General features: G+C 34.0%; 1 protein-coding gene across 3 annotated transcripts in view; it reads left to right on the forward strand.

The window, feature by feature from the left end:
• LOC140137858 (neuronal acetylcholine receptor subunit beta-2-like) overlaps positions 1-26,741 on the forward strand; it is a 174,034-nt gene that overhangs the window by 134,717 nt on the left and 12,576 nt on the right. For 2 of the 3 annotated variants that reach the window (XM_072159658.1, XM_072159659.1), the window contains exons 4-6: positions 1,897-2,006; positions 18,320-18,343; positions 24,637-24,858. In XM_072159658.1, coding sequence (XP_072015759.1) covers positions 1,897-2,006; positions 18,320-18,343; positions 24,637-24,858 — 356 coding nt within the window. The remainder of the gene's footprint in view (positions 1-1,896; positions 2,007-18,319; positions 18,344-24,636; positions 24,859-26,741) is intronic. The other variant, XM_072159661.1, reaches the window with a different exon arrangement.

A 26,741-nucleotide genomic window follows, 5' to 3' on the forward strand; every position in this document is an offset into this window, starting at 1 on the left:
TAGGTCAACTCCTATCTTCATTATTTTTATTACATATATATATATTAAATACATTAACAACCTTTTTACTCTCTACTCTCTATTCATACATTTTCCACAGCTGTTATATCGATACATTGTCTGTTGAACATTTAAGAATTTAAAAAATAAGAATAATGAATCAAGACATGATGTTTGATATTAATGGCGAGACGTTTATATTTTAATGCTTAAAAACACAACATACCAAATGGGAGATCGAAGAGAACAAACAACAATATTGCGCCGTATCAATTGACAGGTTCTTGCTTTCCACTAAACATCTAAAGAATGGGAAACAAGACATTAATGGCGAAACAGCGATTGATATTTAAACTAACGACGCAACAATTGCAACGTGATCCGATCAAATCAGGACAAAAGTGGCCATTTTACAATTGAAACAACGTCATGATGTCTGAGCAAACAATACACATTGACATTGTTGAGGCTCAATTCAAGGTTAAATACCACTAATTATAGCTGGGCAGTGGGCAGTGTTTGAAAAAACTATTTTCTTGCATGGCATCTGAAAAAAGCAAAAAATGTACATATTTCAGAGTAACATACAGAAATGACATGTTTGTTTACCATTATTTTCGATGAAAAGTTCCCCCACATTCATTGTCTGCAAATCGATTTTACCACCCACTCGGTGTTCTTCCAGTAGTCCCCATAAAGGAGAGCGCACTGTAAAGTTGTGGTCTTTATAATTCAGTGCTTTAAAACCAAAAATATTCGGTTAACATACTCCCGCGTTGAAATGTCTTTCTGCAGTAACAATTTTTGAATTTTTAGTAAATAATACTAACTTGAAACCTCAAAACATTGCTGGAAAATAACGAAACCAACTTTCTTATGGTCTCAAAATCCCCATAGGAAAAGTGGCGGCGCTGTGCTTAATTGGCTATTTATGACGTTAGTCCTTGAAGACCACCATAACGACATATGGCGCCCGGGGTATTTGAACTGTTTTTAAAACATATGATGCATAAGAAATGATCAAGGTTATGAATTGTGATACTTGAGGAATAAAGCCCGATTTACAACGTATTAGTAATTATTATGCGATTATGTTATTTGTCACGATCCAAAAGAGATAACTTCCATACAGTTAATATAATGCAGCCTTACTACATGGATTTCCTATCTAGCAGCGCATTATAGTTTAATTTCAACCTCCAAAATTGTTCAGTTTTAACATTGGATCAGGCTCAAAATGCCAAGCCTATCACAGTGAAGGAAAATCTAACCATGAAAGTGCGAGATTATTGAATATTGACGAGGGATCTGTTCGATATAATTTGAGAAAAAAGTAGATTCATGGCTCAATGGACAAACGGCCGAAAAAAACAACAATGAGATAATAATAACAACCGAACCCAAATAGCGTTTGTATCAAACATTGTTGATGATGACCAGCAGTGCAGTCGGGATAACTGCAAGTCGTCCATGATAACTTTTTGATAGCAACAAGGTATTGACGTCATAATGACCCTCATTAAACAGCGCCGCCACTTTTTTCAATGGAATTCTACTGTGTAATTTACAGAAAAATAAGGATATTTTTTCTTTCTTTATTTTTGTAATAAATGATGGTTCCAGGTTCCTACAATTATGACTATTATTGATTAAAGGGTTTATATTTTAGTGACAGTTAGGTTTGATACGTTTTCCATTTGTAGTATCATTACAACTTAACATTTTCAGCTGCGGTTATGCGGGTGCGGAAAGACATTTCAACGTGACATTTTTCTATTGAAAACTGTGTTATGGAGAATTAGTGGTATTGAAACCTTTGTTGGTGTGTAATCACAATTGACTCCTTTGGTATGGTTAGATCATAATGTTGCAATTTGAAATATTCTTTCTTCTAAGGAATGGAGAGACTATCGATTAAGCTGGGAACCGTCTGAATATGGTGGAATTGAGCGTATATCCCTGCCTACCAAAGATATCTGGTCCCCAAGGATCGTCCTGGAAAACACGTAAGATATTTGTCTCTGTTTGTTTTAATTCTTAATGATTACAGTGTCTCACGAATGTCGAGTGTGTAACTTTTGTTTCCCATGATGACAAAATCAGATGGGTGTAAATTAATGGAAAGAAATAAGAAATCAACAATTAAAGTATTTTACTCTGCGACACAATTTGGTCCAATACTCATACGCCATGCTGTTGACTTTTTCATGGTTTTCCATGTTGTTCTTGTCTCATGTCTTTATTCATTATGTGGACGATGCCTAAAAAAATCGAAGCAGAAATGCATGTGAAAAACCCGAAATCACAGGTCATGTATTCGTCATCCTAGTCTTTCACCTGTTTACAATAGGACTTTGCGCTATTGTGCTATTGAACGGTCAAAACGATGACGAATATGTGCCCGGTGATTTCGGTTTTTTCACAGGCATTTCTGCTTCGATTTTTAAGGCACAGTCCACTGTAATGTAAGGCACTGTAATGCAAGGCACTGTAATATAAGGCACTGTAATATGTAGATAGCACCATGTTTTTATTCTTTTTGTTCTTCTCGTCCACATTTACTTCGACTTGTTTTGTCTATTCTCACACCCTCTTTCTGTCTCCTCTTTTCTCCTTCTTCTCACTCCTTTTTCTTCTGCATTTTTAGATATCTTTTTCAGTACAATCCATGGATGAAAATCCTTGCACTCAAGTTTTATTACATTACTTTTCCCTCAATGCAAACCAAAAGTTGGCTCCCACTTTGTTTCTAATCAACGTATTTCATCATTTCAACGAGAGGTATTTGTTACTTCTTGATTTTATTTCTATTATTTTCCTTTATTTGTAATCTCATTATACGCCCAAGGCCTTATTTGTTTAAAATTAAAGTGAAGTGAAGCAACTTCGCTTATCTCGTAGCAGACAATCCCATGTGAATCTGACTCTCACCGATTTAAATTAATGCATATGCCAGAAGCGTAAAGTTAAGCAATTGGTCGTGGCCAAGCAAGGTTGTAATATTATGTTATTGTTAAAACTAAAAGCGGAGATTGTTATGTCAAAAAGATAAACGTCATAAAACCTAAATGGCAATTGTATTGCAATATTATACATAATACCATACTTAGCGATATAATCGTTTGAAATTATATTTTTCGTATGAAAAATTTTGTTTTAAAAGTTCAGTCACATGGCCTGACACAACACCATTTTATAGGAAACTTTTGAAATGAACTATAAAACTAGAACTAAAATCCAGCGGCATTTTGTCGCAGTACAAGGCTGTGTTGAATCATATAGCTCACATTTAATTATTAACAAAACCTTGTATAACACCTCTAATGTGTCTTCTTCTATTATATTTATTACTTGTACGACTTAAATTTTGTAATTTGGTTATTCTTTACAGATATTATGCAATATTATTAGTAACAAATGTCAGAAAGATTTTTTTAATACTATGTTAGCAGCTTAACTGGGGAATTTAATGACTTCAAATTTGCTCTGTTGTCCTAAAACACAATGAATTTTCCCGAATCCAGTTAGGTGTAAGTTGAGACATGTGTAAATATTCAAATGTGCCAAAGAAATCAGGTTTGAAACAATGACCAAACTCATTTCAAAGATCGTACATTATGGATTTAGGTCCGTGTATATGATCATCCAACCGTTTTTTATATTTCATTTTCAACCAAGTATAAAAATATAAATAAGAAAAATTCGTATTTTATACTTGTTTTACCTAGAACGAAAAACGATCATATTGGGCTTTTTTAGTTTTTCTTGGTTGAAAATGAAAATCGAAGAACGATTGACCGGTCATAATTATACACGGACCGATTAAGCCCATCGTTGATTATACCTGTATATCATATAATATCCAATTATATGATTTAATGCCCATAGCTGTTTCCATAAATTGCAGTTTTGCTTAGTAACAGATGAATCTCACAATTAATGAGGCATATAATAGTTGTACACAGCTATAATAAAACAATTCCACATTTTTAAAAAAATATTGAAAATATAATTATGTTCCAATGAAATTGGTGGTCTACTTGCAAAGATATGATATAGAAGTCGTGTTCACACGGTAGAACTTAAGTCACTTATTACCGGTAATAAGTCACTATTACCGGTTATAAGTCTCTTATTATCGGTAATCACTCACTTATGCCCGACCGTGTGAACACGACTAGAGTCAATTATGTAAATTCGTAAAACCACTTCGGTTACTTTTGTGCCTTTGCGTATCAAACAATGCCAAACGTATTAACTGAATCATGGAGCCGGCGTTTGGGGGCTCTAACGGGTAGTGTTAAACAATGAGGTATGTTTTTATTTTATTTATAAGCTCTACAGAAATATTATATTATTATAATTTATGATTTATTTTAAGTATGTGAAAATTAATACAATTGTTGGAGTGCTCAACATAATAAAAGTCAATTTTAGGCGATATACAAACACGACATGTGCGAAAAAAGCGATAGTGGTCACCGGGGTGGTCAAGTGCGTTTTCAACACGATTAAAGTAACTATACATAACATAATTATACATGAAACTGAGTAATAAAAAAAACCATTGCTTAGTTCAATGTAAGAAGCATATGAAATATACAGTCTGTATTTCAAACAATAGCTTAGCTTTTTGTGACGGTATTGGAGAGAATTCTACCATGGTTATGTATTGTAATGTTACGTCTAGTAGGCTTCATAAAGAAAACTATTCGTTGAAATATATCGTTTCAACCCACCTATTGTTTCGATCCACCGGGTGATTCGTATGGCCAGCCGTCAAAGTCATAACGTGCAGATAGCTATGCGCAGCTTCTTTCAAGCTACGTGCAGCTAAAATGACCAATCAGAATATTCATTCTAATCGCATGATTGAGTATAGTTAGCTGCGCGTGGAATAGTAATATCTAGTATCCTCTGTCAAAAATGTTACATTTAATTAATTTTGGGACTTAAAACATCTCAAGAATGTAAGCAATAAAATGATGTAGGTGCTAAGTAATATCTGAACAGAAAGAGGATTGTTCTATATTTACTCTATCCTTATTTACACAAGCTACTGTGGCATATGACCTTCGCTTTCCCTGCAATGTCTTACACAGCGCTTTACAGACAGTAGTAGTTGTTGCTTGACCTTCAGATCCCATGCACAGCATTGTACAGTGTGTCATATGACATTGGATAAACTTTCAAACCGTCACAATAATAAGTATGCTTTGTGTACCATTTTTATAGTCAGGCATTACTAACATTTTCTCTTGGGACATGCTGTGATTTGGCCTCCTTACCAAACTTACATTTTACCCGCTCGTTACCTAGCCAATTCCGTAAGTTAATTACAAGATAATAATTGTGAAAGAGGATAGCCAGCACAATCCCAGATAGCAACACGTTGGTCCAACGTGGGCGAACTGACCTTACTACGTTGGGCCAACGTTGCTTTTCGACGTTGGCCCAACGTGATTTTGGCCGGGCAGCCAACCACCACAACGTTGGGCCAACGTCGCTCCAACTTTGACCCAACCGCAATACAAATGTAATTTGCGACGTTGGGCCAACATCAAATTTTTGATGTTGGGCCAACGTTATTTGACCAACGTTGATCCAACCATTAGCCAACGTTGATCCAACCATTGGCAAACAAGCCCAATGAGAAAAAAAAACCCCGAAAAAATCAGTTACTTGTGTATACTGTGCTTACTTTAAGTCTTAAATTACCTGGCTCTCTATTTTTCAACGAACACAAATTAACTACCTTAAATTTACACAAGGGATTCGAACCAGGGACCTTCTGTTTATAAGCCTGATGCTCTACCAATTGAGCTAACTGGGATTACATAGTTGAATAAGTGTTTGAAGTTAATATTTAAGCTATATATTTTCATGACTAAACCTGCCAAAGTGCATCTTTTTAGGGATATTGATCAAATTTACTGTGAATATTGATAACATTTGCTATAAATGTTGATTTAAAAAAATAATAATATAAAAATATAATTCTTATTGTTGATTTAATTCCAAAGCATTATTGTTATTACATGTATTATAATTACATACCTAGTAGGGCATAAGCATTATCATTATTATCATATTATTATCATTGTCATTATTATTCATTAGGCCTATTATTATTATTATTATTATTATTATTATTATTATTATTTGATATTATTTAATATTATTATAAGTTTATCTACTGGGGCTTTATAGTCTTTATTTAATGTCACTCTTTAATACGCCTTAGTAGTAAAAAGAAAATAATCATAAACATGATCATTTCCATGACTTGAACAACAGTTTATACCATCGTTGGTCCAATGTTGGGATTCCAACCGTTTGTGCGACGACATTGGCCCAACCTCCACGTAACAACCGTCATTTTACGACTGGCTGGCTACGTTGGTGCAACGTTGGCATACCGACTATCATTTTAAGGTTGGCACAACAACGTTGGCCCATCCTCGGCGTACCGACCGTCATTTTAAGGTTGGCTTGCTATGTTGGCTCGACGTTGGCATATCGACCATCATTTAAGGTTGGCACAACAACGTTGGCCCAACGTTGGCATACCGACCGTCATTTTAAGGTTGGCTGGCTACGTTGGCTCGACGTTGGCATACCATCATTTAAGGTTGGCAAAACAACGTTGGCCCAACGTTGTCATGCCGACCGTCATTTTAAGGTTGGCTGGCTACGTTGGCGTGACGTTGGCATACCGACCATAATATAAGGTTGGCATAACAACGTTGACCCAACGTTGGCCTGACGTTCCCATACCAACCATGACTAAAGGTTGGCATGTCAATGTTGGTCCAACGTTGGCTTGGCGTCGGCTTACCGACCGCGACCATGCCGACCATTGCCAACGTTGGGCCAACGTCGTCTTGCTATCTGGGATACCATACAATACAATAGCTAAAGACTCAACCACGTGATTAAATTACGATTTTGATTGGTCGAACGGCTGCACGTAGCTTCAAATAAGCTGCGCGTACCTAGCTGCACATTATGACATTAATGGCTTGCCATAAAGGCGTGTATGGGTAAGGGCAAGTTGGCCCCTCAGGCTTGAAATACCATGACTTAAGAAGGGATACGCATTTTCCTGTATAACGCTCTTGGGGCATACACCATTCAGTATAACGCAATCAACCTATTTGAATCTGTAAAACGACAAGATGCACTCTTTCCCTTGGTAATTGTTTACTATGCACTACAACGATCACTCGATCATTAACTATTCATTATAGGGAAAATATCTAAAATCTGCGTCCGTTATAGCCCTAATAGGTACGTGCCTTTGACAAGGAAAGGAAATCTATAATAAGTCCTTTTGTTAGATCTAATAGTTAAAGTTATCCTTTCAATTTAACTGTTAATTTCCACTCTTCCGAGAAGTTTTACTTCATATAATAAGTGCTAATATAATGTAACTTTTAAAGAAAAATAGATCAGCATCTAAGCTATTCATTCTCTTAACTATAAGTCCTTGAAGGCTGTAGGAAAAACCGTTTACCAAACAACGACGGCACTTTCTTAGTTTCACCCTAAAGGAATAAAGGCAAGCCGTGACGTGCTTTAAAAACACGTAAATATGTTGTTGAAAACCCGCAGCAGTGTTAAATATGGGCAAGAAAGAGGGTCTTTCTCGAATTGGGGAAAACGGATTGCTCTCTATGTCGCCAATAGCTGTTTGTTCTCCAACATTTAGAGTATTATAGCTGTTTTGCGAACTTCAATGACTACTTAAAGAAAGGATCGAGGTGACGAACAGATTATTTGCCGATTTCAATAATATTGTATGCTTAACTCTAAGAATACTTGCGTGTGCAATGAAGACGGAATGTAATTGATATTCGTATACTTGAGAATAAATTCATCCGAAACGTATGTTTTCTGTTTAGAATGAAAAGAGGAAACAAACATTATGATTTTCTCTTAATTTTAATCCATTGGGTTTTCATAACACAGTTTATATTCTTTCCCATGTACATTGCCAGAAATCAGACTACCCAGCAAACACAACAACGTTTTTAAAACGTTTTAAATAAGTTATATTTGGGGTTTTGGTTTAGGTAAAAACGTTTTAATAACATTAAAATGTCGGGTTATATAAAGGTCATGAAATCGTTTTAAAACGTTTTGTATGAAAACACACTACAACAATATTTTTAAAATGTTTTCGAAATGTCATTGTAAACTATTTTTGCAAACATTTTGGCCAAATATTTTGTCTACACTTAAATAACATTATGTTAAAATATTTGCACCCAGCAAACACACATGCTCTTAAAATGTTTTTTACAAAATGTTTTAATAACATTTAAATGCCGGGTTATATAAAGGCCGTGAAAACATTTTAAAAACGTTATTGTAAATATTTTGGGCAAACATTTCTTGCAAAATATTTTTTCAACCCCAAAATAACATGATTTGTACCAAGTTTTCAAAAATGTTTTTGGAATGTTATTAAAACGTTTTTATACCCTTTAAAATAATAACCCGACATTTAAATGTTTTCTGTAAAACATTTGTCTTTGCTGTGCAGTAAATTACCAACAAATGTTATTTAATGTTATGAAAACGTTTTATTCCATTAATATACCCTTTATATAACCCGACATTTAAACGTTTTCTGACAACCTTTTACAACCTTTTCCGAATGATGTCGAAAATGTTTTGTGTTTGCTGGGTAAGGACAACCTATAACGTTTTATCATCGCGTACCATTGTACAAGCAAAGACATGTCCAATAGAACTTTATAATTGATTTTAAAATTGAAACTTAGGAAGGAGATTTCTTTTAATGGAATGATTACTTTGTACAAATTCTCTAAAGGCAGATTTAAAGACCTACATCTCAGTATTCGCACTGATCAAGTTTGCAACCACATGTGCTGTAAACAGCCCCTTCTAAAATTACGGATCAGTATACAATCAAGATGCAGGACCATATTAAACTCCCACTGACACTTCTTTATATGGATATCTGGTCTACAGTTAATTTGGTGTCCACTTTTTCAGATGGATTTATCTTTTGAGCTTCATTTGATACTTAAATAAATAGAAAGCAAACGCCGCAATTTCAAATGAAAATCCTACTCAACAAAAGCTGACATGTATAAGAATCTCGAACGGACGTATCCTATTTGTCGGTGCTCGAAGCAATATAACAGCGGTCACTTTAGGTGCCCCACAACATGTCTGCTCTATGCATCCTTCCCGCTTTCAAGAATCTGGACCAGTGTATTCAATTACTTGTTAATAAGCTATTGCAATTCAAAGAGGTCTGTTAATATCAGTGCATCCGGACTAGATGTGTTTGTGCACACCTGGTTCTCAAAATTAATGGTACGGTAAGCTTACAGGAATATTTTCACAATTTTTTCAATAATGCATGGACTTCGTTATTTCAACGCGTTCTATGAGAATTTCTGTATGAAAAGAGTAATCAAGATTCAGTCATTTGGTGTCCACTGATTTAAAAAGAAAACTTTCGGAAGTAAAATGATTCCTTCATAATTAAATAAAGGTGAAACAATATAGTCTATTTGTTATAATCATGTTTTTAAGTTGCAACTCTTGGAAAGTTAGAGCATATAAGCCATGTCATCATGTTTAATAATAATATTACATTTCATACACTCTTAAAGAGCGAGAACGAATCAAAGCAGTGCTTTCGGTGCGTTCATTGTCTTGCGGGTTGATGTATTTATATTTGCTTGTATTTTCCAATATTTTAGTGACAATTATTGTGTTATAAAAATAGTAAAAATCATGTGATTTTGTTCTCGTGCATGAAATAATAAATTCGTATCACTTGTTTCTAGAGAATTTGAACAAAATAATGCAAGCTACTGAGATATTGATGTGTACAATGCAATCCCCTCCGCGGGCTCGTGCATTAGACGCATCCACACCTCACTACGCGTGCATTATTTTGTATAATTCACTCGCAACAAGTGATACACATTAATATTAACTTATAATTAATTAACATCTGGATCAGGTTCCTATTTTACAAACGTCCTTGCATGATCTCCTAAGCTAAAGTCCAAAACATAACAGTCCGGATGCCAGATGATTTATTATTAGTGTGACCAGATTATTCCCCATTCTTAAACGCTGGAGAAAGTTCCTGCAATCTTATTGGTTCTTAGCCGTGTGATGTGACAGATAATGACACGATATGGTACAGCGAGTGCGAGTCGACGTGATACTCGTATGCGCTATTTGAACCAATCGGAGGTGCATAGCAACAACGAGACTGATCGATTCTAAGCCCTGGGTAATTTCTTGTAGAATGTGTAGGATTTAATTTGATTAAAATTTGGTATACACTGTACTTATGATTAATATTTTTATTGGAATTGAAGTGTTTAAGAATGAGAATAAAACAACATATTAACTTAAAATAATGATGTCGCCTTGTTATATGAGACGAGATGCACGACAGCGACTAAAAACAATACCTTTATTCTCTAATTATTTGTTCTCATCAAAACTGAAATTTTAGTATGAGAAATAAAGTTTTACGCCTAAGACATGATCACCGGGTATTGACGCGTACTGTTAGACGTCGAAGAAGAAGAGAATAAGCACTTTCAATTCTAGCGTTTCTAAAAATCATTTTAAAGGCTTGCGTTTCAATTTAATATTAAATGGAAATATTACTGCCAATTAACGTGAAGTGTTTATCGTTTATATGACTACGCTAAGATTACGCAAGGAATAATCTTTTTGAAATTGAAATCAAAGCCAACAGTTTGACACAATCCCTCTTGACAAAGATTTATATTCGCCCCTTAAGGGTAGACTAGGTAAACATTATCTAAATCAATATATTATTGAAAAATTATTGCGTTTCAATTTAATATTAAAATGGAATTATTACTGCCAATTAACGTGAAGTGTTTATCGTTTATATGACTACGCTAAGATTACGCAAGGAATAATCTTTTTGAAATTGAAATCAAAGCCAACAGTTTGATACAATCCCTCTTGACAAAGATTTATATTCGCCCCTTAAGGGCTGGGGTATGAACGTTTGGACGGTATTTATTTTGGGACATTAGAGCACATCAGACATATCGAATTGCATTCTGAATACAAAGAATGTCATTCTGATATCAAATAATTTTGATTTTTTGAAATTCGCAATTTAATACACATTTTATGGCAAATCATTAAAAATTGATATTTTTGATATTTAACAGTACTTGAAGTAAACTTTATAAATCTGATGATTTATACTTAAAGTGTATGTAGGTGGGATGAAAAGCCGACGATCAATTGAAAATGTTGACCTTTCGTATTGAAGATATGGATTTTTTTTCCCAAAACACCAAAAAAAATTAGGTCTTTTTGGGAAAAAAATCCATATGACATGAAAGGTCAAAATTTTCAATTGACCGTCGGCTTTTCCTCCCTGCTACATACACTTTAAGAATATATCATTAGATTTATATAATTCACTTCGAGGACTGTTATATGTCAAAAATTTGAAAAATATCAAATTTTTATAATTTGTCATAAAATTTGTATTATATTATGATTTTCAAAAAATGAAAATTATTTGATATCAGAAAGACATGCTTCGTATTCAGAATGCAATTCGATAGGTCTGAGGTGCTCTCATGTCGCACAAAAAATACTGTCGAAACGCAATAAACGCTCATTTTAGATCCCTTAAGGGTAGACTAGGTAAACATTATCTAAATCAATATATTATTGAAAAATTATTGCGTTTCAATTTAATATTAAAATGGAAGTATTACTGCCAATTAACGTGAAGTGTTTATCGTTTATATGACTAAGCTAAGATTACGTAAGGAATAATCTTTTTGAAATTGAAATCAAAGCCAACAGTTCGACACAATCCCTCTTGACAAAGATTTATATTCGCCCCTTGAGGGTAGACTAGGTAAACATTATCTAAATCAATATATTATTGAAAAATAACACTTTGATGTTTAGCAAAAGTTCATTCTACAAATCATATACTTGCTTGATTTATTGTTGTTAATGAGTTATGTACGTTTTACAAAACTGTTGTTGTTTCAACCCTCTTTACAATATAACTCAAGGACTAAAGGACTTACTTGAATTTTTCTACACACTCGCTATGAAATGATTTATGGCAAAGGTCATTACCATTCGCTAGATGCTGTGAACTACCAAATCGCTAAGTAATATTGTTAAAGAAACCATAGAAAATTCATTCAAATTCATGCAGCAAAAACGGCATTTCTTGTATGCAGGTTGTACCAATGAATAACAAATTGTGCATTCTGGTCATTTTATATGAATCCAATATAAAAATGGTACATTTGGGAGAAGCGCGTGGGAAAGATTTAGGGCTCGTGTCATTGGCAGATTGTTTGTGTAGACAGCGAATGGAATCAAACTGGTCGATGATGAGACTAGACGTGATATCCATGTTCACCCCATCAACGACAGGAAAGTGCCAATTATAGGAATGGTCTGTAAAGATCGTAACTGATACCAATCGTTTTGATATAAACTTTACGATAAATATCGCAGACCTAGTCATTGTATTTTTTTTTCTGAGCAATTTTTAGTCATACGAAATTCAAGGATGTATAAATCATTAACCAAACAAGAACGAGCTAAAGTTATGTGGTATTTCAATATAACAATAAGAAATTCTCCGATCGGCTCAAAAATAACTTAAAAGCATTTGTAATGTATATCTGTTTTAATAAACATAGCAAATGAACATTTTTGACCCGCTCAAATAGAATTATTATACTTTGTTCAAAAGTATCCGGTTTTGTTATTACTGCGCATTCCAACTGCCATAGTCACGCATTTCGCAAAGCGTAACGAGCGTAGATGATACGCTCATGTGCATGTATGTCATTCTACATAAACCCACGATTTTATGAGTCTTGTCATCTATAAGTTGAACAAAGTATAAAACCCAAAACTTTATGTTCAAACATTGCAACGTTGTTCTAGAGGAAATACGTTTAAGCAAAACATTGAAGCGGCCTCAGAGGACTCTGTGTCATTTTCTTAACATACAGCGGTAAAAACATTTCAACGATGTTGAACGTACACTTTGAAAACAATTTTGACATTGACATTTTAATCGAATGTTTAATCAGATTTTGTATAGCATAAACCTTTTCAATTTAGAAGTATTATGATAGCTGTGTAACTTTTAAGTGCTTCAAAACCTCTACTTATATCACGATAGCGTGCATAATTTGTTCATTTCAATTTCGTTATCACATTATTCAATTTAATGCTATTCAACTAAACTGGATAGAAAAGGATTCATCCAATCATCAACGGCATTTTTTTTACTCCATACGGTGAAGGAAGAATAATTTTGTCTTGTAATGCTGTTTATTTTCAAGAGAAAAATTACGTTTTACGAACGTGTTTTCTAAGATAATGCTAAGGTAGTTGCCTTAATGTTTTGATTGATGGTTTACAGGAATTGTGGCAATGTAACATAAGCGTTAAAAGCATAATGTCAATAGTATACAAGTTGAATGGAAAATTCCATCTTTCACGCCATACGTCATTGTAGGCTCTAGAAAATAGTTATTAATTCATTTTGCTTTCATACACTCTAGGAAGTCAAAACCAATCAGAGAAAAAAAAACGTACTACACGCAGAGTTTTCGGAAGCGTTCATTTTCTTGTGGGTTAGTTGACAGTCACCATAGGCTATTCAATAAAAGGCAATAAATTTATTGCAAAGGTGACCCATGGGCGCCGCCATAACAAGACCACCAAGTGATCAGTAGATGTGCTACAATGCTAAGAGATAGGAATTTTTCAGAAAATATCATCAAAATTGCTGAAAATGTATAAGGCAACTTAATTACACATTGGGGGATTTTGCTCTTTTAGTATGTTTTCAAGAACCAAGTTTTGGAAGTTTTTACCGACAGTTGCAAAAAAATGACAAATTTGCTAGAAAATGTGGACATGCATCCCGCGTTTCTAATTGAAATACACAGGAAGATCATCCGCTGTGCCAAAGGTCAATTTTCCAAACGTCCTGTCTAGCGCCCATTTGTATTTTCCAACATTTTGTTACAAACTAGCAAAAGTCATGGAATCGTGTGTCTCGTGTATATGAAATATGTGGATAAATGCGTATCACTTGTTGCTCGAGAAATATTATTATGCAAAATATATGTTGATGCGTCTAATGTAGTTCCCCTGCGGGGCTTGTGTATTAAACGCATCAACATCTCAGTACGCATGCATTGTTTTGTCCAATTTTGCTCCCAACAAGTGATACGCATTTATTAACCTATAAATAAATTTACAATTTCACCCTAAATTGCTTGCTGTAGGAGTGGGCAGAGTCAAGATCATCGTAAAAAACTTTTTTGTGAAATTGACAGTTTGTACTCAACGAAAATGAGTGTTAGCGCAAAACCATCGCAAGTGACACTTATTATATATATAACTCTGTTAAAATTAGCAAAGACTTCAATTGCAACAACAATAATATCAAAATTGATTTTCTGAACATTTCAAAAAAATCTTGTAAACTTTGCAATATGCACCTACGATGATAGACTCTGCCCACGACATATTTATCGCAAAACAGTTGGACTCAATAGCATGTAAAATAGACATTCTGTTATTTTTATTGTTATGAATTCCCGTCGTAAAAGCCTATCCCACAATTCTGTTATTTGCAGAAAAACCGTGAAAAGCATGCTATATGTTACCCATGTGACGTATATATTATAGAAACGTTTTGTTTTGCCAAACCCCTTTAACTGGCCTTGGGTGAACGACGTCAGGACAATTTCCTCGCAAGTAATTTTGAACGCAAAGTACGAGCATTTGCTTGCATGCCGTCGGGCATTTCCTAGTAACCTCTTTTCCTCAGTTCTTTTCTTTTTTGCTCTCTCGCCTATATCTCTGTGCAGCTCTCTCTTTCTTAATTTCGATCTCTCTCTTTCTGTTTATAGGTTCCTATCTCTCTTTGTTCACTCTCTTATTTTTGTCTTTCCTAGTTCGTCATTTATTTCTCCACCTACACTTTACTCCGCTTTGCAACAATGGACCATTACGTGTTCATGCGTCAGTTTCTTAGCTGATAAATAAGTATAGTTAAAGAAACGACCGAAGTTCATATTTTGGCCAAATTGAGTTAGGGATAGGAAAATGTTGCTTTCATTCAAGGCTATCATGTGTTTGAATACCTAATCCATGGGTTTCTCCAAAATATGTCTCATCGTTTCTTTATTCAGGTTTCATATGTATTAAATATTTATAATATTAAAGTATTCATTCTTCAAGGAGAATAACTTGCCATTCTTGAATAATTGGTCTCGATCATAAAGTTTTAATCAAAAACAACCTGAGTCCCATGGATTAGCAACTGTCTATTCTTAACAGTTCCCTTCGGTTATAATGTATTATTCATTTGATATTGAAAAGCAAGGATTTTAGCATTAAGAATATACTTATATTTAACATGCATCCGTGATTATGGTCATTTAATTGTATGTGTAAATCAAATGTCATATATATTGAAATAAGATAAAATATGACTGGACACTACGACACCGTAAAGTCGGCAACGTGTAGGTCGTATTCATAGATACCACAATTTGGTGCGACAAGTATCTCATCAAACACTGTTTCAACCAATCAATATTCCTATAGCTGAAGAGGATAATAAGCTTCTACCTATTTCTATAGAATCTGTAAATAGTTCTTGTCTTTGTTTGCTTTGGCTAAATCCTGTTCAAGTGGTGGATAACAAAGCATTGTATTTTGTCTAGTTATGTATAACCAACAATTAACAATGAGAGGACATTCCTGAACCTCGTTGACTTGGGGATGATTTGAAATGACCGCCAATTATGACTGTTTAATATTTTATTACCAGAAATGTGGAAAAAGAGACACATGTAGAACCGAAAAAAGTAACAAAGTTCAACATAACCCGCTTCTGAATATCATTTGAAGTCAAATGATATACCATTTAAAAGCTTATGATATACGTCGTATATTTTCTAAACACGAAATACAACCAAATTGGCCGGGCCGACTTTACGGCTGATTCGTGGTGTCCAGTCATAAATAGGATGAATGAAACTGACATTAAACATTTATCTGTGAAGATCATAGTTATCATCTTCTGTGTATCAAATATGCAAAGACATGTTATGATGTATTTGAATGAATAAATAATGACACTGTATCTGCTACGCAAAAGATAATAATTATTTATACCTTGTTAAAATTGTGAAACAAGACTTCACTTGAATTTAAAATCAAAACACACTCGTTTATTGCTCCACTGATGAATTTGTTATCCTTAAAGCATCTTGATGTTTTGTTTTTAAATGCATTCGCCATTCATATAATAATACAGAAAGTAACTTTAACTACAAGTGTTTTCCAGCAAAATCTCGGATCCATAAATACATTTTCAAACCACTTATGCGCCTTTTGATTACCTGGAGGAAAAATACACTAAGTATTTTCTTTCTAATAAATGGAAATAGTCAAGAAGCTCTCTACGTAACTGACATTTTATTGAAAGGTATCGTTTCAAATCATTCTCATCATAATCTGAACGAGCTCGACATTCAAAAGCATCGAGCAAAAGCGAACAGTCTTTTGTATTTTATAAGCTGTGTTTGTTACTGTGTGTACTCATTGTAAAAATTATAATTTGCACGATTTCAAGATGTGTAGGCATTTTGGATTTGATTCCTAGTGACCGCACGAAAGGTCATAAAGGAGTAAAAAGGTATAGTTTGTGCTATCTACGACCTATCGTTATATAGAGTTATTGGAAAAAACCTTTTTCTTTTATTAAAATTGCACATTGTTGGTTGTACATGTGTAAAAAATTCAAATTGCTCTGATTTTGGGGAAAACTTTGGCAAATTGCTTGTTTAGCTTAATGAAATCTGAAAAAGAATAGTTTCACTTATCTACTGTGTTATCCTAGTAAGGTAGGGGTAAAAATTGTTATAGGCCATTTGTTGACCATAATTATGCTATACTTTTATGATGTACGCTCCTATTGATAGGTCACTTCCATTGCTCATAACAATTAAAGAGTACATTCTAGATGGCAAATACTATACCTTTTCTTGATTCTCATGTCAAGACAAATATTTTGCCACCATTTTCGCCAAAGTAGGAGCATCTTGAAACTTTCTATAATAACTCGGAAACGATAAGTCGTAGATAGCTTAAACTACACATTTTTGAAATCCTTGTGATCAGACGAATAATGTTTACCCCTATATGATATTGTGACCTCTACTGGTCACTAGGCGTAAAATTAAGAAAGCCTCCACATCTTAAGATAATCTCTGGACCACGTACGTCATGTACGCCATGTACTTCTAGCAAACAGTGCATAATTGTAGCAAATTTTGGAGGTAAACAGCTTACAGGGTAAATTATTGACAGAATGCATATAGCTTGCACTGAAGTATTTTCCTTTATGTTAGAGAGGTTGCGATTCCCTTACGCCGTGATAGTACGCCGTCTAACTATTCAGCCAGTTTTAGTGCTTAGTATTTTGCATGTAAGAAATGAACGCCCAGACAAAACACAAAATGTACAAAATTGCATTAGGTTTTACTGCCTGAACAGAATTGATCATGTCTCACCTCCGTTTTCAACCAAATCGATGGTAATAACTTTTAGTGAGGGATTAACATTTAAGCACAAATTGCCTCAGGCAAAACTCACTTCCTCGGAACTGAATACCACACAAGGTCATTTTTATGTAACTCATTGACCCATGTGTGTCATACACCGCCTCTAGCTATAATGACAGCCTGGTGATCTGGTCAATTCATTGTACTAACCACAAGAGGGAATTCTATTTTTGATCAATTCTCTTTAGGTAGTGAAACGTAATGGGTCCGTTTTACAATATGCAGACCGCAAAAGAATTAAGGTATCTCCTATGTCACCACTGTATATCCTAAACAAAGACAACTATGTTAAAATTAAAACCAGCAGCCAATACCTGTACCCTTTATCTCTGATTTGTTGAAGTCGGTTGAGTATTAAGGAAACGGTGATCGAAAACCCAAGGAAGAAACGAAATCAAAAGTTTAATATTCTACTCAATGGAAAGCACGACGCTAGTTCTCTTGTTCGAGAACACTTAGCGTACAAATCAGTATCAAGTGGCCTACAATATATTATCACGTCAAAGAACTAATATCATATGAATTCCTTGAAGGTAATATTGTTGAACATACCTTGCTGTACATGTAATATTAATTCTAATTATATTTAATATGACTATTTTCTCTTGCATGTCAAATGACATCAGGTATGAATCTGCAGAAAGTAGAAGGTATTTAGTTGTCTTGCTACGGAAAGCAAATTGTATTCACATGCGCTTTGCAAGGGCGTCACTGCATATATGACCCTTGATTATGATGGTATGCTGTATAAAATGTTTGATGTACCAGGTTCGTTATTCCAAAGCAGCAACTAAAATTATGCATTGAATGATGGACGATGGTATTCCACGTCGATATAGGCATATAAGTCGGTAAAAGGGACCCACGTTGGCCAGGCATTCAATACATTTTGTTTCACATGATACTGACTATAGGGTATTGGGTATTCTGTTCGCTGGAGTACAGCTTCCCTTAAAAACAATGGGCCTTTTCAAGTTTTCAGTTTTGGTTTCTCTACTGTTCAGAAACTTCCCCTGGAGCTAAGCTACGATAATGGGAAACCACGTGATGGAAACCAAAACCAGGACCATTGTTAATCCGTAGTGAAGATTGGATGATGTATAAACATGAAATGCTGTCAAAATCACACGACCGTTTGCATGCATGTTCTGCTATATCTAGCCAAGGCTTAAGCACCTAAATCTGGAATTATATATCATATGAGTTCCATGTCAAATAAATATTTTTTAAAGGTCATAGCCAAAACATGTCTGTATGGATTTAATTAGTTTAATAAATATGCCAAATAGTTGTGAATTGGGATATTTTGCTACTGTATACCACTTCATTCATGTTTTTAAAACAGTTTAGAAGTGTGTAGAAACTGTACAAAACCTTTAAGGATGACAAAAATGTTAAAAGAAAAAAATAATTTCTTGGAATTTCCAAAATACGGGTCGGTATTCATTTTACAGTAAAACTAAAAACAAACAAACAAAAAAACTTTTTTCCATATTTTCCAGATTAGGGTCGGTCGGTGGTGGACAAGCGAACAATATTTTTTGGCCTTAGAGCCAACGTTTAGAATTATTCATGACATATACATGATTCTTCAGAGAGCAACGAGTAATTTACTTACTAAATAAACCTTTCTAACGATTATTTATTATTCTCAACACGCAAACTGTGTTTGATTTTGGAATAGCGAACCTTTAGCATGTTTAGAATAGCAATTTTACTGAAACAAGCGGCTATCGGAATAAAGACCAACGCACCTCCAGGAAAAGAACTCATTCAACGAATGGCTCCCTTGTAGCACACGTTGCTTTTATAATCCATATTGATCGCACGTAATTGCACTGGTAGCCACATGTCGCATGCTTAATAAGTGTTCATGCACGGTAAAAGAATCGGGCACTTCAGTGAAATGATTAAAATAAAAAGTGTTAACATTTCCAACAAAATGACTTCTGAGAATTGCCCTTTTGTCGGGGGTTAGCCTCTAAGCAATGAACAAATTAACAGAGACACGAAATCCAGCAACACACGTTGTATTGCCACCTGTTAATGTGGCAGTGTACAGTACAATTAAGAAACTAAAGTACTTTTTTCACTCTCAGGATGTGTCACTACAAAATGTATCTGGAATTATATATAAATTGATGATAAACACCTAAACGCTACATCATAAAGAGCCCTGTTATGCATTTTGTTATGTTGTATTTTATATGCATGTTCTGTTCTTGTTGAAATGTTTAATTTTGTTTTTAATAAAGTTAATTATGTCGACATCGTTTGGCACGTTTATAGATGAATTGTCGGAATAAGCTTTCTCAGATATTGATGAATAGATCTTACATATTAATTATATAGCGAGTATACATATATGTAGACAGTGGTGATGAGTTACATTCTAGAAATAATTATATTCTTCCGTATATCGTAGTCAACATCATGTCACATAGGATAGTTATATGAAATAAACACGTTTCTTCGATTTTGATGAATGAATAGAGCTGATAGATTACTTAGATATATAGGCACTGCTTAGACATGTGGTGGATTCAAGTTTAGAAATTCAATTCTTCAGTACTGTAGTAACCGTCTTGACACATGTAGAATATTTATTTAAATGTCAGTAAACATCGTATTTCAAGGTGTTTTTTTCCCACTCGATTCAATTTTAAAGTTATAGTATTCCAACATCATGTATAGAATTTAATTCAAAGCACATTCATGGTCACATACTTCAAATTCAATTATGCAGGTTGGACCGTTTCATTTGAGTCTGTTGTTTTATTCTATTCCACAACCCGATACTCAAATCGCATGCATATTGAGTCCCTTGATTGTTTAGTTATACATGTTAAAGGGGCATCTACATCACAACAACCAATTCACAGTCTTTGAAACATCAAGAACACAGAGGTAATCAATACTTTATGAAAAATTCATGTCAGTGAAAGAAAACATTAGGCATGTCAGTAAACGTTGGTTTTGTTGTTTTGCCTTTCAGTTAAATATTTATAAGTTGATGTAATTTTGATTATTGTTTTGAATGGTTGATTAATGCCTAATTATACCTCATTTGTAGGACAATATTAAAGTGATCATGGCATAGATTACATTTGTTATACAGACGCATTTATTCATGTATTCTGCACCTTTATAATGTAGGTGTCGATTTATTTTAATAGAATATTGATGCTAAAACAGGATCGCCATACTTGAAAATGTCGTCATCATTTACAAACCAAAAGCACGGCTGTTTGATGGCATGTAAAACTGAGTCATTGTAAAGAAAAGTTGAACAATGATGGCGCTCTTTATCTTAAATCTTGTTTGCATCTTTACAAGAGGTAGACATTTGAAAAATAGTATTAGAACATCAGCAAACAGACTAACAAATGACAAGGGAATTTTCCAAAACCTTTTTTATCTTGAAATGTAAGGTATAACTCATATTATTTGGCTAATTTGATTTAAAAAAACACATGTAAATAGCGCCCTCAATTTGCATACAAATGTACAGTTCATAGAATTAAAAATACCACAAAAACAGTAAAAGATAAATAATTTGATATAGAAACGAAAATCTAGGTTAAAAATTGCTACAAAATATATGTGTGTACAGTTTATTACTAGTGTGATAGCTGTTGGTATTATAATGTTCTAGAATTGAACATTATAATAATGTTTTGTTAGAAAAATTAATAAATGATCACATCAAACAGCCGTGAAAGCAAATTAATAAACTCACTAAATGCAGCATTTTATACTGCGAATTTTTACACCTCGTTTATTGCTCTGCGATCTCGTTTGAAAAAGTTGCAACCATTTGAATGATAAAGGGTCGGATTTCAAAAGTTGCAGTATCCCCTGTACAGCCTGTACATCGCAACGTCAAGGGCACAGCCGTAGCTTTCAAATGGCGTTTGTTCTATTCAATTTGTTGTTTTAATCTTTAGATATGTTTAGTTAACAACAAAAGGGTAAAGTCACAATTGTGCCACTTTTACTAGGGAAGAGGATTGTACATGTAAGTCAATGATAGCATCAACTTTATCAAGAGTTCCTTCGTGAAATCAAACGAAGGCATCGATTACACAACAATACAAAATTGTTATTACTGTTATTACTGTTTTATCATGATACATGTATAATGATTTAATCATGGTAAATACTGTTCTCTTTGTCACTCTAGACATGTTAAAAGACAAACAAATATTGCATATTCTGTTGTAAAATTAAAATCATTATTTCTTATCCTACAAATGAATGTTATTTTATCAACTGTACTATACGGGTATTTGGATATAACATTCTATTCAATTTTCTAAAAAGTGGCACAAAAAGGTTTTTATACGTTCATGAAAGTTCATCTGTGATGGTATAAATCATGATTTTGATTTAAACTTTTGATCCAAAAGTAAAGCAGATCTCTGGATTGCCGAAAAAAATGAATGAAACGTGGTATTTGAAAGCTAGGACTGCTCCCTTGACGTTGATGTAGGCATCACGTCACAACAGTATTTTCTAATTTCCAAAGATGGCGCTTTCCACTTGCACAACTTATTTTGAGCAGGCTGTATATTATGATTGCAGCATTAATTAACCGAAGAAAGGCAATGACAATAAAAAAAAGGTGATCAATGTTAATGTTAAACAAGAATCAATCTGGATTCGCATCAAGCACTAAAATATTTCCACCAGACATTCGACGTTTATACATATACAGTAAGCCAAAAAAATAAGGTAGCAGTTGTGTTCACCCCTGTATATCCTAAATAAAGGAAAATGTGTCAAAATTAAAACAAGCAGCTAATACCTGTACTCTTGAGCTCTGATTTAAGACATCATTTGTTGAAATTAGTTGAGAATTAAAGAAACGGTGGTCTAACACCTAATAAAGTAACGAAATCAAAAGTTGCACTTTTGTGTTCTAATCAATGAAAGCACGACGCTGGTTTTAACGTGTTAATCAATGGAATCACGGCGCTGGTTCTCTTTTTCGTGAACGCATACTTGTGTGCAAATCAATAAGGCACGCAATGGAACAACCTGCAACTTAAACTGGCATATTCCTTGGGTTTTTGGATCGTCATATCTTTGTTTCTTGAACAATTTCAACAAACGAGGTCTTAAATTCGAGCTAAGAGATGTAGCTATTGGCTGCTGGTTCTAATTATGACATATATGTCTTTGTTTAGGATATACAAGGGGTGAATATAACTGGTACCTTAACTTTTTGGCTTACTGTATATCAATCACTCTTTATTCATTAAAAATCATCAAACATTCATTAGAGAAGTTAAACATTACTGGAATAGAATGAGAATATATTAAATAACGAAGACATGTTGCATCAAATATTCTACGTTGAAAATCATCGGAGACAGGTGTGAAGATACAGGAATCGTTGATGACCTTCCTAGAAGTGGCCGTCCGATCCGACGGTTACTTCTGCAGGGCAGGGTGTTTCTTAAATGTCCGCGTTTCTTTTGATGAATTATGCTGTGCTTGATTCGAACCCAGTGTGATTCTTGTTCCCCATTGAGATCGATCATGTTATCCGAGGTCTAAGTGAAATGTTTAGATTTTCACAATATCCCACAAAATAACTGATTCAAAGTCGTTAACCTCCTTCATAACCATCCATTTCAATTTGCTCGTATAGAGGCCCTGCATGAAATTATCGATTGGCTCCAAACAAAGGATTTGAACCGGTGTCCTTCACCGTAGTTATGGCCGAGTGCAGTCCATTTAATCAAATGTTGTCATCAACCTATTTGATCGTAGTGCAGGGCTATGTGTGTGAGACGAACTGTCACGGTAGATTGCAATTATGCTTTTGTTGAATGCATTTGAGTAGTCCGCCATATTTACGGGATGATACGTCACATGCAAGGCCTCTATTAGAATGTTTTAAAGAAAATACATTTACAATCATGCGATGTACAATATGGTAGCTGCCTGTGAGCAAAAAGTGTTCGTAGGGTACGCAGTTACGCACGCAGAGGTCATTAATGTTACGCTGTAGTCCACTTTTGTTTATTAGTAACGCGCATCGCGTCCACGTTTTAGCAAATAAATAAATTTGATTGGGTCTCATGCATCGTAAGCAACAACGATTATCGGATGAATATGAAATATACCGGGTGTCCCTGAAAGAACTGTATAGTCAGAAACTTAAATTTTTGGGTACTTTAATGCCCAAACCATACAAAATTAATTAGTTGATAGCGATGAAGAACAAATCAGCTATCACTTAATTTTTAAATGTTGACAATCGACCACTCCGTTTTTGATATATACGAGTTTTACGAAAATGACCAATTTTTACTCCATTCAACGGATTCAAATATTGACCAATGACAATAGACGCCTGGTGCACCGTGTCAGATTGGTATTCTACTCCAGATACAGGTTCTTGATTAATATTTGAATCCGTGGCATAGTTTGAAAATGAGGCGTTATCGTAAATTTCTTATATTTCGAGAACGGACTTATCAAGTGTAAAAATTCAAAAAGTATGTTTTAGCCGTTTTATTCCTCAACCACATCAACTGTTTAGTGTTTTTTTTGTTTCGACCATTAAAATACCAAAAAACAAAAGGTTTCCAATGATACAGTTCATTCAGGGACACCCTGTAGGTCAAATTCTGCATTACCCTCATGATAATCACACAAATAAGCGTGTTTAAATTTATCCGTACTTATCATAATTATCAATATCAAAATTAAGTTCAGCTATGTTACAGTGAATTAACGCTGTTAATTGCTAATGAGATGAACTAATTCTTCCTTAATGTAGTCTCTCAGTTATGGTCAATTTAATTTGATGTAAAAATACTGCATAAACAATTTGAATAAAACCACTTTTGGATTTGGAAGACATGAAAAGTGGAACATTTTAACCAAAATAATATGTCATTTCAAACTCTGGTCTTGTTTTGGTTCACAGTGCTAACCGTAAGCTGCAAGTTCCCAGCAATGATGACTTTTCCCGTGTAGTTGTTAGCGCTCATGGAGTGATTTTATACGACACACCAGAAGTTATGTCCAGTCTATGCTCAATTGATGTTGCTGATTTCCCATTTGACGTACAGAACTGTTCCTTGGATTTTACCAATCAGGCTGATACGACTGATTTAGTTGTTTTAAGAGTTGGTAATTTAAGTCACACGTAAGTACATATGCCTAATATCTTTTATATATAAAATATACGATTATTTCATATCATTATCACAATTTCTACAAGTGTACTATACAGAAACAATACAATACGATGCTATAATACAACCAGGCTTTTATATAGCTCTCTAAGCCCGATCACATCGCTTTCAAAATGAATACATGATAATAATAATAATAATAATAATAATAATAATAATAATAATAATAATAACAATAATAATAATAATAACAATAATAATAATAATAACAATAATAATAATAATAATAATAATAATAACAATAATAATAATAATAATAATAACAACAACAACAACAACAACAACAACAACAACAACAACAACAACAACAACAACAACAACAACAACAACAACAACAACAACAACAACAACAACAACAACAACAACAACAATAAAATTAATAATAATTGCCAAAAGCAAAGAAAGGCGTTGTGTCAGGTGGTGAACAAGTGACATACTTCAGTTTGTGAAAGGTGATGAGTTCTTGCTACTATCAATGTAATTTTCCACTGCTTTAAAATGAACTTTCCTTTAAAAATCTTAAGTCATTATGAAAAAATGCCTGGTCCCGATTTATTGTCGAAATGTATCCACATTGAATAAATGTTTGCATGAAGAAAAACATCTTCAAAATTTTGTCAAATAATCTTGTTAGAACTGAGGTCAACACTGAGTCTTTAAGTTAATTGGACAGACAGTAGTATTCCGGAGCTTGAGAATGGGGTAAATGTGGCATTTAAAACAAACGACCTCTAAACCTAACCTCTAACCCTAACTCTGACACTAACCCTAACCCTAACCTTAACCCTTACCCATAACCCTAACCTCTAACCCCTAACCCTAATTTGCATATGGTGATGTTTCTGTCTTAATTGCCCCATCTACCGACAATAGACGCACCTGTGTGTGATTACCAAAAGCTTGAATACGCTTACGTATCGGCAGTCAAATGAAGATGGAATATAGAGGGGCACTACATGAAGATGTATTAGGCTAAAATAAAAGCTATGTCAAATTTGGAAGAAAATTTACTTGATTTGATACTCGCGTATAAAACAATTGACATTTGTACTTCAGTTGTGTAAATCAACCGCAATTTTATGCTGTGTACTTTTGAACTCTGGAAAATGACATCTTAATTCAAAAAAATCTTTATCAAAATATAAAAATAATAATACAATTTTTTTTTTCAATTTAAAATCAGCATTGTTAGTTGTTTTCGGTATTTTCAAACAGTGCTCGAGGAAAGGAGGAAGCCCTTTTTATTTTTTAAATGTACTATTTACAGGGATAAATCCTTGGAGTACCACAAAAAGTCTTGGAAGTGATCCATGCTCTCTAATAAAATTACTTATATGAATAAGGTTTTCCTAAAGTATTCCAAAGTCTAACAAATTATTGAAAACTCTATTGCATTAAAGGCCCATTCAATGATTTGCTCATCCGGACGATCGTACAAATCATCAAAATTCATTTAAAAAATACCAAATGGCAATTTAAATTATTTATCCTTCACTTTTAAGAAATTTAAACAATTTTAATTTTGAGGCATAAACTAAACTGTATAATTAAAGTGCCAGTGTAGATGCGATCGCTGAAACATATTATCATGAGTAAGATAAATGGTGTCGTTTTAGAGTTAACGGTGTTATTACATGCTTCATATAAACAATCAATCATTCACATTTCCATGTGTGCTAACTGTTCTGGAAACGATATTGCAGCTCATATGAAAACGATGTGCCGTCAAACCAGGGCTTGAATTATAAATAAATAAATAAATAAATAAATGCGTTATTCATTGGTAGAACACCAGCGCTGTCCCTTCGGAGACTTATTTCACCCTTTTATGATG

The sequence above is a fragment of the Amphiura filiformis genome, chromosome 17 (assembly GCF_039555335.1).
Source record: "Amphiura filiformis chromosome 17, Afil_fr2py, whole genome shotgun sequence".
Classification (NCBI taxonomy): Eukaryota; Metazoa; Echinodermata; class Ophiuroidea; order Amphilepidida; family Amphiuridae; genus Amphiura; species Amphiura filiformis.